We start from the raw sequence: 12,237 nt of genomic DNA, 5'->3' as shown, positions 1-12,237 counted from the left end.
GCTATTCAACGCCTGGCGCTCTCCCACGATTTCTCAACAAGCTCACAGAACGGTGAGTCTTGATTTCTCAAAAACGCTCGAGGAGCGCAGCATACGGAAGCGCCGTTTGTTACCTCTAAGTACTCGTACGTACTGTACCTGTGCTAAAGACGAGCGAAAGCGATGACCCGTTGGGCGGGGGGGGGGGGGGGGGGTATTATTCCCTTATGAGAAGACAAAAGAGCGTTAAAACTGATGCAAATTAATATTTATTTCTGCGGTGTAAGGCTGTAGAGGATGTCTACTGCAGCGTTAATGCTGAAATGAAGACAAAGACATGTAGAAGAAGAAGAAGCAAATCTCCCGCAAAAATTCATATCCAAAATAGCAGGAGAACCTAAACGGAAGTGATGTGTGATGCACGAACAATTTTCAAACCATTTGCCTTCGAGATTATCCTGTTTGAAATAAAAAGAAAGAAAACTGTTTACTGCAACTCACCAGAGGCTGGATTCCGTTGGCGAGCAACTCGTTGATGAGGTTGTTGTAGTAGTCGATACCCGGCTGGTTGATGACGTCAAGGTCCCCAGTTGGAAGGATGCGTGGCCAGGAAACCGAGAAGCGGTACACGTTCGCCTGTTTGTTGCAAAACGATGTGTAAATAACGAGTGCGAGTAACATCGTAAAATCCACTTATTTTTTATTTAGCTGATATTCTTAAAATTTTATCAGTGATAGATACAATTTCCTGCTCATTATCGTAAAGCCAAGAAAAAGAGCCTCGTCACGTAATCAGTATCGTGATCAGCAGGTAGAAAAAAATTGCAACTTCTTCTGAAGACATATTCACTTGATACTGATTCCAGAATCATTGTTATTATTATTACTATTATTACTATTATTATTATCGTATGCCATTAAAGAGTATACATATGTAAATACACAATATATTTACACGTTCGTGTTCAACTCTGGCAACCACTGTGTCACTTCATCAGCTTCTTTCATACTTCCTTCAATAATATGGACACTCCTCCTCCGTCTTTCCCTCCACACCAGAGTCACATGCAATACTTCCACAATAACACCGCTTTTTCAAGATATGGCCGCCTGTCTCTTATTACATTCGAATGCTGTCGAATCCGGATCATTTCCCACGGGGAAGGCGAAGTACTCCTGTGCAGTGTGGGATTCTTACCAGATTAACGGAGCACATCGAGAAAGTTCAGAGAACAACAGCACATTCTGTATTATCGAAAAATAGGGGAGAGAGTGTCACTGGCATGATACAGTATTTAGGGTGGACATCATTGAAACAAAGGCGTTTTCCGTTGCGGCAAAATCTTCTGACGAATTTCAATCAGCAACTTTCTCCTCCAAATGCGAAAACATTTTGTTGACGCCGACCTACATAGAGAGAAACGATCATCTTAGTAAAATAAGGGAAATCACAGGTAACACGGAAAGATATGGGTGTTCGTTTTTTTCTCGCGCTTTTCGAGAGGGGAATAACAGAGAATTAGCGTGAAGGTAGTTCGACGTACCCTCTGCCAGGCACTTAAGTGTGTTTTGTAGAGTAGCCATGTAGATGTAGGTGAAGGTGGCTTGCGTGAGTTCAAGCGTGTAGCTGGTGTGTTCTGAAAGGCACTAGTCAGAACTCTTTTGATCACACTCTGTCTGCTTAAAAAATGGTTTGTTATCATCTGAGACAAAGAGGAGCGTTATTAGACAGAACAGGACGTTTAGATGCGGCAGGTGGCAGAAACATTTGTTCTCCTGAGTGCTCACCAATATCTTGCAATGAAAGGTTTGCACAACATCACAGTCATCAGGCCTACAACAAACTCCAGTAATCATCCAGTACGATAGGAAATGCTATTACAGTCCCGTAACCTCGACGGAAATTTCAACGCGCCGACTGGGACAGGTTTAAGAAAAAATGTTCAAATGTGTGTGAAATCATATGGGATTTAACTGCTAAGGTCATCAGTCCCTAAGCCTAGATACTACTTAACCTAAATTATCCTAAGGACAAACACACACGCCCATGCCCGAGGGAGGAGTGGAACCTCCGCCGGGACCAGTCGCACAGTCCATGACTGCAGCGCCTGAGACCGCTCGGCTAATCCCGCGCGGTCCAGTTTAAGAAGATAGTTGAAGACACTGTCCCTTGCGTTTTCAGAAACCCCAGCCATTCATGATAGATTTATGGGTGCTGTAAAACCTAATCCCAGAAAATTCATACCATATGGATTTCGACTTCTGTATGAACCTGCAGGACGCGAGAATGCGGCGAATTGCACACGCACTATCAGCAACAACACAGTGACATAATAGCTGAAGATCTATTGAAGGCTCTCGTTTAAACCAGAAGACAGAAATAGCAAAATACCATAGCTGGATCGAATCTCATGCATTTCAGCGGTAAAGCCATGAAAGCCTTAAAAGAAAACTTGATATACACTTACGGAAAAAGAATCTTAACACCAAGAAGGAGTTGTGCGACATAAACGAAAATTGGTAGCCGCGTTTCTACATGTGAAAGATGATGTCCGTTCATATTTCGCGCCAGTCGAGTAAGAGTAGCGTTAGTATCGTCGCTATGAGGATGCAAATCAGATTTGCTTTAAATACGCGCTGTAATGATCGTGAGTGCTATTTACCTTTGAGTTGATGTTGGTCAGGAAAACCTTTAAGACCACGAAGACGCCATTATCAAAACCTCACTGAGTTTGAACCAGGTCGTGTAGTAAGGATACAAGGATGTTCCTTCTGCGATATTGCAGGAAGACATGACTGGAATATAGCCACTCTGTATGTCTGCTGGCAGCGGCGGTCACGAGAAAGTATGGTCGCAAGAACATCTACATTTATACTCCGCAAGCCACCCAGCGGTGCGTGGCGGAGAGCTCTTTACGTACCACTGTCAGTACCTCCTTTTCCTGTTCCAGTCGCGTATGGTTCGCGGGAAGAACGACTGCCGGAAAGCCTCCGTGCGCGCTCGAATCTCTCTAATTTTACATTCGTGACCTCCTCGGGAGGTATAAGTAGGGGGAAGCAATATATTCGATACCTCATCCAGAAACGCACCCTCTCGAAACCTGGACAGCAAGCTACAACGCGATGCAGAGCGCCTCTCCTGCAGAGTGTGCCACTTGAGTTTGCTAAACATCTCCGTAAGGCTGTCACGCTTACCAAATAACCCTGTGACGAAACGCGCCGCTCTTCTTTGGATCTTCTCTATCTCCTCTGTCAACCCGATCTGGTAAGGATCCCACACTGATGAGCAATACTCAAGTATTAGTTGGACGTGGCCTCCGGACGGCCACGTGGCACTACCCAGAGGAAAGACCACCGTGTTCGGCTTATGGCTCTGGCATCATAACTGCATCTGTAGCAGTAATTTGATGAGCATTTGGCACCACACTGACACAACGAACTGTCACAAATCGGTTACTTCAAGGGGAGCTCCGAGTCAGACGCCCTGCAGCGTGCGTTCCTCTGACTCCAAACCACCGCCACCTGCGACTTCAGTGGTGTCAAGCGAGAGCTCATTGGAGGGCAGCGTGGAGGTGTGTTGTGTTTTATGGTGAAAGCAGGTTCTGCCTCAGTGCTGTTGATGGCCGTGTGTCGGTTAGAAGGAGGCTAGTTGAGAGCCAGCAACTATCCTGCTTGAGTGCTAGACACACAGGACCCACACCTGGAGCTGTGGTCAGGGTTGCGATTTCGTGTGACAGCAGGGTCATCACGCGCACCCTGACTGCAAATTCGTGTGCCAGTCATGTGATCCGTCTTGTTGTGCTGACAGTCTTAAGGGACAACGTCTCCCACATACCGCTGTTGTAACCCATCATGTTCTGCAGAATACTGAAATGCTGCCTTCGGCTGCTCGACCACTAGATCCGTCTCCAGCCGAGCACGTATGGGGCGTCATCGGCTGCTTTAACCTTACTTATACTGACCGACCAAGTACAACAACCATGGAACTCCATCCCACAAGCTGACGTCCGTGTAAAACGTAATGCATGCCCATATACATGCTTGCACCCAACATTCTGGCGGTTACATAGTTATTAATGTACCAGCATTTCACATTTGCAATGGCATACTCGCACTTACATTAACCTGTGATCTTGCAATGTTAAACACTTAGATATTTCACCTAGACAGATGTATTCCGGAAATTTCGTTACACGACATTAAATTTTTTTTTTTTTTTTTTTTTTTTTTGGCTTTGCAGCTTTTTCAATCCGTGTAGATTCACATATGCCAAGAAGCTAAACTGGATAAGACACGTTAAGAAACTGTTTCCCAAAGCAAAACGAACTATTGAATTCTGTATGTACGTCACCAATTGTTGCTGAAGCTATCGTAAGGTACAATATTTTTTAGATTGTCTCAGTACGTATTTTGTAACACCATGTAAACTGATGTTCCATCTCTGTAGCGGGAACATCCTTCAGAATAGATGTTGCTATACTTCGTTGTGGTTGTCCACATTTCTTTTATTTTATAAAGGTTGAGGAGGAGAGGAGAAAGACAACATTCCTGCCTTTACTCCCAGAAGTCCTCTCTTAGTCTTCCATTCTAAATGTTTCTTCATGTTTCCCATATATTGGTTATGACCTGTCTACCTCTACAGCGTATATCTATTTCTCTGAGAATGTCAGACATATATCCCTCCCACCTTGTTTCTTCGCATATATTCCAAACTCCTGCTCAACTAAGACTCTAAAACTTGATACCGTCTGTCCTCCAAATCGACAATCATTTCTTCTGATATCACATCAGCTGACAGATTTTTTACCTTCCAAAAGGCCCCCAATGTTCTCTTGCAGCCTGCCATCTCTCTCCTCTGCGTTTAACAACGGAATTCCGCTTGCACTCTTCTTGGCGCATTTGTTTTTGCTTTTGCTGAATGTTCTTTTGACTGTAGTATGCCATGAATCACTCCTTCCGACGATCATTTCTCATTACACTTGTTCCCATCTTTCCTGCAGCCGCTTCGCTTCAAGTACCTTCCACTTTCTACAGATTGCCTTGCTCAGTTGTGTATATTGCCGTACTCTTCTTTTCCTGGACCTTTTTTATTTCCTTCATTTTTCGTGGTTATCTTTCTTATACTAATATTTTATATCCAACTTCCGTAATAACTCATTTTAGGATTATCCATTCCTCCTCCAGTAAACTACCAACTGTAACATTCGATATGCAGCTTCAGAGAACTTCAAATGCAAAACACCATTTCTCAGTATTTCAGTGTTCCATTTTCCTTCTCCTTGACTCTTCTGTCTGAGTCTTACTGTCCAATACCTGCTTTTAAAATCTCTGCCTCACCATTACGCAATCCAGTTGGTATCTCCCCGTGTCTCCAGACCTTTCCGAAGTATACCTCCTCCCTTTACAATGTTTGTATTTGCTATTACCAGCTGAAAATCCTTGCAGAATTCAAAAGACTTTTTCTTCCCTCATTCCTATTGTGGTGTCCGTATTCTCCAGCACTATGCCGTTCATTCGCTCCCCTTCTATAGCATTTCAATCCTCCGAGGTTATTAGATTTTTACCTACCTTAAGATACTGAATTCCGTTTCAATTCCCTCACATAATCTCTCAATTTCTTTATTGTCTGCTTGTGGCGTCGACATGTATATCTCTAATATCTTTTTTAGGAAGTGTATCGCCAGTTGTATTTAGCTGGAAGAGATTGATACGTAAAGGAATTTTAGTTTGCGAGTCGTTATTCATTGTACTCCTGTTTCCAAAATCGTTAAAGACTTTTCCAGGATAATACTGAAGAATTATGAAGAATATACTCACTCTTGTTTTAATATCACCAAATTCAGACATTTCGCCTAAGAAACAAATTTTTGATTTCTGTTATTCATATATACATATATGTAAAAGATTGCAATGAAGAACATATTTATAGAGAACTTTAAGATCAGAAAAAACAATAGGAACTGACAAACGCCATCAGGCCTCTACTGGTCACACAGAACTTTCTGAACGTTCAAAATGTTAGTAGCCGCTAAAAGGAATACATGAAAGAGATACCATCCCAAAAAAAAAAAAAAAAAAATGAGACATTCACAAATGAAGATGGAATGAGCTGAGCTCTAAAGGCTCACAGGCTGCGATAACTTGAGTAATGAATAACGTTGAAGAGAAAACAATAAACAAGGAAATTTTTTAAGGCAGCAGAATAAATTACAACCTCAATACACATCAAGAGTATGCAGTTAGGAGCAAATGAAAAAATTCTCCACCAAACGAAAATTTAAGAGTGTGTTATTCGCGGCTATAAACCTGCAGTACAAATTATTGCAGTATATTTGTTCTAGAAACCTACGCTCTTGGAACTTTAACAATAAACCACATCGTGATGCAAAACGCCTCTCTTGCAGCGACTGCCACTGGAATTGGTCGATCCTCCCTGTGACACTGTCGTGCTTACCAGATATACCCGTAACGGGACGCGTCTCTCTTCTATAGATCTTCCCTGTTTAATGTGTCAGTCGTATCTGGTACAGGTACCATACTGACGAACAGTATTCAGGTATTGGTCGTACGAGTGTTTACTTCCTTTGTTGATGGACGACATTTCCCGAGGATTCTTCCAATGAATACCAGGCTGGCATCTGCATTACTCGCGATCAATTTTATACGATCGCTCCATTCCAAATCGCTCTGTACATATTGACAAACTCCGGGTCGTTGTTACCTTCAAAGTGACCATGTCACCTCTTCACATCTCGTCAAATATACAGCGTGTTCGGAAATACCCGTTACAAACTTCTAGGTCTTGTGGAGGGTTTGGTGTTGTTGTGGTCTTCAGACCTGAGACTGGTTTGATGCAGCTCTCCATCCTACTCTATCCTGCGCAAGCTTCTTCATCTCCCAGTACCTACTGCAGCCTACATCCTTCTGAATCTGTTTAGTGTATTCATCTCTTGGTCTCCCTCTACGATTTTTACCCTCCACGCTGCCCTCCAATACTAAATTGGTGATCCCTTGATGCCTCAGAACATGTCCTACCAACCGATCCCTGCTTCTAGTCAAGTTGTGCCACAAACTCCTCCTCAATCCCATTCAATACTTCCTCATTAGTTACGTGATCTACCCATCTAATCTTCAGCATTCTTCTGTAGCACCAAATTTCAAAGGCTTCTATTCTCTTCTTGTCCAAACTATTTATCATCCATGTTTCACTTCCATACATGGCTACACTCCATACAAATACTTTCAGAAACGACTTCCTAACACTTAAATCAATTATTTAATAAATTTCTCTTGTTCAGAAACGCTTTCCTTGCCATTACCAGTCTACATTTTACATCCTCTCTACTTCGACCAACATCAGTTACTTTGCTCCCCAAATAGCAAAACTTCTTTACTACTTTAAGTGTCTCATTTCCTAATCTAATTGCCTCAGCATCGCCCGACTTAATTCGACTACAATGGGTAGTGAGTACATAATACTTTGAATAGGAACCTATGATCGGAAACGGGGATGTTTTCCATTGAGATATTTAACTCGTCCACTTCTCCTTGAGGAACTGAAGTAGGCACGGTGAAGTACAGTTATTAGGTAACAATTGTTAAGGAAATATAATGAAACATCCATTTGCTTGTATTAAAACTTAAACATTACTGGTCTACATTATTCTGCAATGAAGAGCCAAAGAAACTGCTACACCTACCTAATATCCTATATGGCCCCCGCGAGCGAGCAGAAGTGCCGCAGCACGACGTGGCATGGACTCGACTAATATCGAACGTTGTGCTGGAGGGAACTGACGCCATGAATCCTGCAGGACTGTCCATAAATCCGTAAGAGTAGGAGAGGGTAGAGATCTCTTCTGAACAGCACGTTGCAAAGCACCCCAAATATGCTCAATAATGTTCATGACTGGGGAGTTTTGTGGCCAGCGGAAGTGCTTCAGCTCATAAGAGTGTTTCTGGAGCCAATCTGTAGCAATTCTGGATGTTCGGGGTGTCGCATTGGCCTGCAGGAATTGTCCAAGTCCGTCGGAATGCACAATGGACATGAATGGATGCAGATGATCAGACAGGATGCTTACGTACGTGTTACCTGTCAGATTCGTATCTAGACGTATCGGGGGTCCCATACCACTTCAACTGCACACGCCCCACACCATTACAGAGCCTCCACCAACTTGAACATTCCCCTGTTGACATGCAGGGTCCATTGCTTCCTTAGGTTGTCTGGAAGCCGTGCACGTCCATCCGCTCGATGCAATTTGAAACGACACTCGTGCGACCAGGCAACATTTATCCAGTCATCAACAGTTCAAGGTCGGTGTTGACGAGCCCAGGCGAGGCGTAAAGCTTTGTGTCGCGCAGGCATCAAGTATACGCGAGTGGGCTTTCGGCTCCGAAAGCCCATATCGAGGATGTTTCGTTGAATGGTTCGCCTGCTGACACGTTTTGATGGCCCAGCATTGAAATCTGCAGCAATTTGCGACAGGGTTGCAGTTCCGTCCGTTGAACGGTTCTCTTCAGTCGTCGTTGGTCCCATTCTTGCAGGATCTTTTTCCGGCCGCAGCGATGGCGGAGATTTGATGTTTTACCGGATTCCTGATATTCACGGTACACTCGTCAAATTGTCGTATGGGAAAATCCCCACTTCATCACTACCTGGACACTCTGTGTCCCATCGGTCGTTCGCCGACGGTAACACCACGTTGAAACTCGCTTAAATCTTGATAACCTGCCAGTGTAGCAGCAGTAACCGATCTACCAACTGCGCCAGACACTTGTTGTCTTATATAGGCGTTGCCGACAGCAGTGTCGCATTCTGCCTACGTATCTCTGTATTTCAATATGCATGACTATGCCAGTTTCTTTGGCGCTTCAGCGTAAAATCAAAAAGAACCCATATTACCGTATGTACAGAACAGCAGTGGTGCTTTACAATGCACCTCAGACATCGTACGTACGAAGCATGTTCTGGTACACACTATCCATCCCACCTGGTGTCTCTTCAGTTTCTAGTGCAGCGGCCAGAAATCGTGCCAGCAGGTCTTCCTCTGTCTCTACAGGGGTCTCGTAAATTAAACTTTGCGTACGACCTCACAAGTAGTAGTCCACAGGAGTTAAATCCGGCGATCGGTGCGGCCAAGCGGTTGCACCGCCTCCGTGTACCCGTCTTTCACTGTATCGTCTGTCGAGCTGTCTTCAAACCACAGGTGAGAAGTGAGGTGGTACGCCGACATGCTGAAACCACACTTCCTGACGGACATTCAGTGGCATAGCTTCCAACAATGGGTCCAATACACGCTATCCCGAGACTTTTTCCGTCAGCAGTCGTGGACGGTGGACGCGTTACACATCGGAAATGAAACCGTCGTAGAACGGAAATGTTATGTTTCCGAACATTGGTACTATTCTGAATGTTATGTACTCACTCCGTCTACAAGTCCTAGAAGTTTGTAACGGGAATTTCCGAAAACGCCGTATTCGGAAGATGGTGCAGTGTGGAAGTGAAACAATATCAGTGGGATAGTTGGAGAATTACAAAGTACGAGAAATATAGCGCTGCTGAGGGACAGTAAAAATTAACAGACAATAGATGATGAAGGAAGACAGGGGACGTAAGGAGTCGGATGAACGCTTGTAATAGGAAGCAAAATGTAGTGGAGTGAATTGCTTTTGCTAAAGGCGCTTCGATTGAATCTGAAGAACTACGTAATTAAAAAAAGAAGTTGTGGGATTCGTTTTGAATTACACAGTTAAATCTGGCGACGTAGTTGACCCATGCTCACTCTGAACTATGCGTTTGGCTGTCTGTGTTTGGTTTCCCGCCGTTGTTGTGGTTATGCCTTGGTTCTTTCTCCTTCTACGTGTGGCAGCAGTGATGTGTATCGATATTTGCACTGTGTACCATCTTTGGTGTTGTGCATATAGTTCCCGGCTAGGGGGTGTGCGGGTAGTCGGTCGGTTGGTGCGCACCAGGGAGGATATCTCCGTGTGGCGCAGACGGCTGGGTCCGCTGGCAGCCCCTGTGCAGTGTCGGAGCGCGTGTGGAGCTGTCCGATCGCTACGAGCTTCGTGGTTCACCGACCCAGGATGTCAAAGTTGAGTGGGGTCTTAAGTACCCGTTGATGTTGTGTCGTTCGTTTCGGTGGTTCGCTGTTGGGGAGCTTTTCCTGTGAGGAACACTGAGTGTTTGTAGTGGTGAAATCCGTCCGCCTTCTGGTGGAATTACCTATATTGGTTCACTACAATTCTAGTGCACCAGCAGAATTATCTGCCTTGTGGCCGTTAGTGTTCCTGTTACCTGCCCTGGCCACTAACCTAATTTCAGGCAGTGCCCTTTCCTCATCTGTTGTCGCTGTCCAACACCGTGTGTAGTTTTGACAGCTTAATATATATTTCATTGTGGATAATCACGTCCGTAACAGTTTGGTCTTCGAGTTTTCATGTACCGACTGCTCGCTAGCAAGTCGTTCCGTCGGTCGGTCCGTGACTTTCTCTTGGTTGGGTTACTGACAGATCAAGTGTAGTTGGGCCCACCACCACCTGTCTCACCTAAGTGAACGTTATGTTTCGAGAGCGTCCGTCCCCCCCCCCCCCCTCCCTGGAGGCGTCAGAGTGCCGTTGTTTATACTGTCCTTTTCATGGGTGTTTAATGGTCTGTTGCTAACCTATTATAGCCAATGCTTTAAAGGAAATTTTTTTTTTATTGTGTTTCATGTAAATCAAGGGCCTTCAGCCCGTATAAGTAAGTCTCAATTCTGGCAAGTGGATATTTGCTGAAAGCTACCGTTGTTGTGCTATCTTTTCATTTAGTGCGCTGTCAGCCACTTAAAACTTAAAGGTTAAGGTATTTTGAATTTTTGGAAAATCAATTGTGGGCCTTCAGCCGCTTAAGGGGATACGGAATCACCTATCCCCGCAATGTTAATATATACCTACTATAGGGAACATTTTCTCACAAACTACTGGAGACAGAGAGGTAAAAATTTTACTGTATGTGCATTCATATGTTACAACAATACTGAAACAACAGTTTATTGTCAAAGTATTTTCTTACAGAGATATTGTACATTTATTTTTAAGTAAATTTTTTCCATCGCTTTTTACTAGACTATCACCCCTAAGTCTTTTGTAAATCAAGTAATTAAAAAATCGTTGTTTCAGTATGTAATAGGGACCTATGTCACTACGTCACAAAAATTTCAGACTTCTAGGTTGACCAGTACCTGAGATAATGTTCCTAGATGAAGTAAAAAGTAAACTTACGGGAAACGGAGAAAGAAGATTAAAACATTCCTGATCCGTAGCTAATACCCCCTTCACAGTCTTCATAATCATCTTCAAGTCTTCTTTTGGCACCCCTCTGCACCTGTCTTGCTTTTTTCACTAATGTCTTGATTATATTATCAGCATGCCTTAGTCTGTGCTGATCTAAAAAGAACATAGCACGTACCGTACGGGAACCAACACACATACCCAACTTTTGAAGGACCTGGCATTTAGTTATATTTCCAAGATTGAAGGTTGCCACAGCATCATACACACCAAAATGTAGTGTATTAATTCCGACAAACACTGTTTTTGGGAGACGATGCCATATCACACTATTCAAGCACTCGTTGAGGTTCTGCGTTTTTCCGTGAAGACATTTCATCAGAAGACTTCTGTCAGCCAGATCTCTGAAAATGGGCTTTATTTCTGCCATGATGGCTGATGGTAGACTGTGGTGGTGAATGTATTTCTCTCCTGTTGTTAGTCCCCTATTGTATTTACACCAGCTGTTTTCACCTTTGGGGCACAAACCATGTTGTGGATGCTCATCCGTGGATGCGGTGTGGAAATATAAAGCCCATATAGCTCTCCTCATTTCTTCAAGATTGCCTGTATTTTGCCTGATTGCAAGGCCATAGCAGTTCTGAATGTGGTCTATTATGGAATCAGTCAATCTTCCTCTGCCATCCAAGGTTTTCCCATCATCTAGTTTTTTCCCTTTCATAACTGATTTTAACCTTCTCAGCCTGGCACCCATTCTCTTCTGCACATGTCCTATACATTCAAGTTTGCTTATATTTACACTGTTCCCATATGGTTTGCTTTCCAAAACTTCTTTCAATGCTTTAGAGTCACCATCTCCCAGATATTTGACATAGCGAACATTATACCACTGTGAAGAGCGATGAAAAATTTTCTTCACCCCAGCAACCTCCATGCCACCACTACTACCATAATAATTAGCAATACAGTCATCACTGTGTTCAT

At 43.7% G+C, this 12,237-nt stretch overlaps 1 protein-coding gene across 1 annotated transcript in view; it reads right to left on the bottom strand.

Moving 5' to 3' along the window:
• The window catches only part of LOC124805026 (myrosinase 1-like), a 172,147-nt gene that overhangs the window by 93,274 nt on the left and 66,636 nt on the right, over positions 1-12,237 (bottom strand). The window contains exon 3 of the mRNA XM_047265436.1: positions 481-615. Coding sequence (XP_047121392.1) covers positions 481-615 — 135 coding nt within the window. The remainder of the gene's footprint in view (positions 1-480; positions 616-12,237) is intronic.

The sequence above is a fragment of the Schistocerca piceifrons genome, chromosome 7 (genome assembly GCF_021461385.2).
Source record: "Schistocerca piceifrons isolate TAMUIC-IGC-003096 chromosome 7, iqSchPice1.1, whole genome shotgun sequence".
Lineage (NCBI taxonomy): Eukaryota > Metazoa > Arthropoda > Insecta > Orthoptera > Acrididae > Schistocerca > Schistocerca piceifrons.
This window is presented reverse-complemented; position numbering and strand designations above follow the sequence as displayed.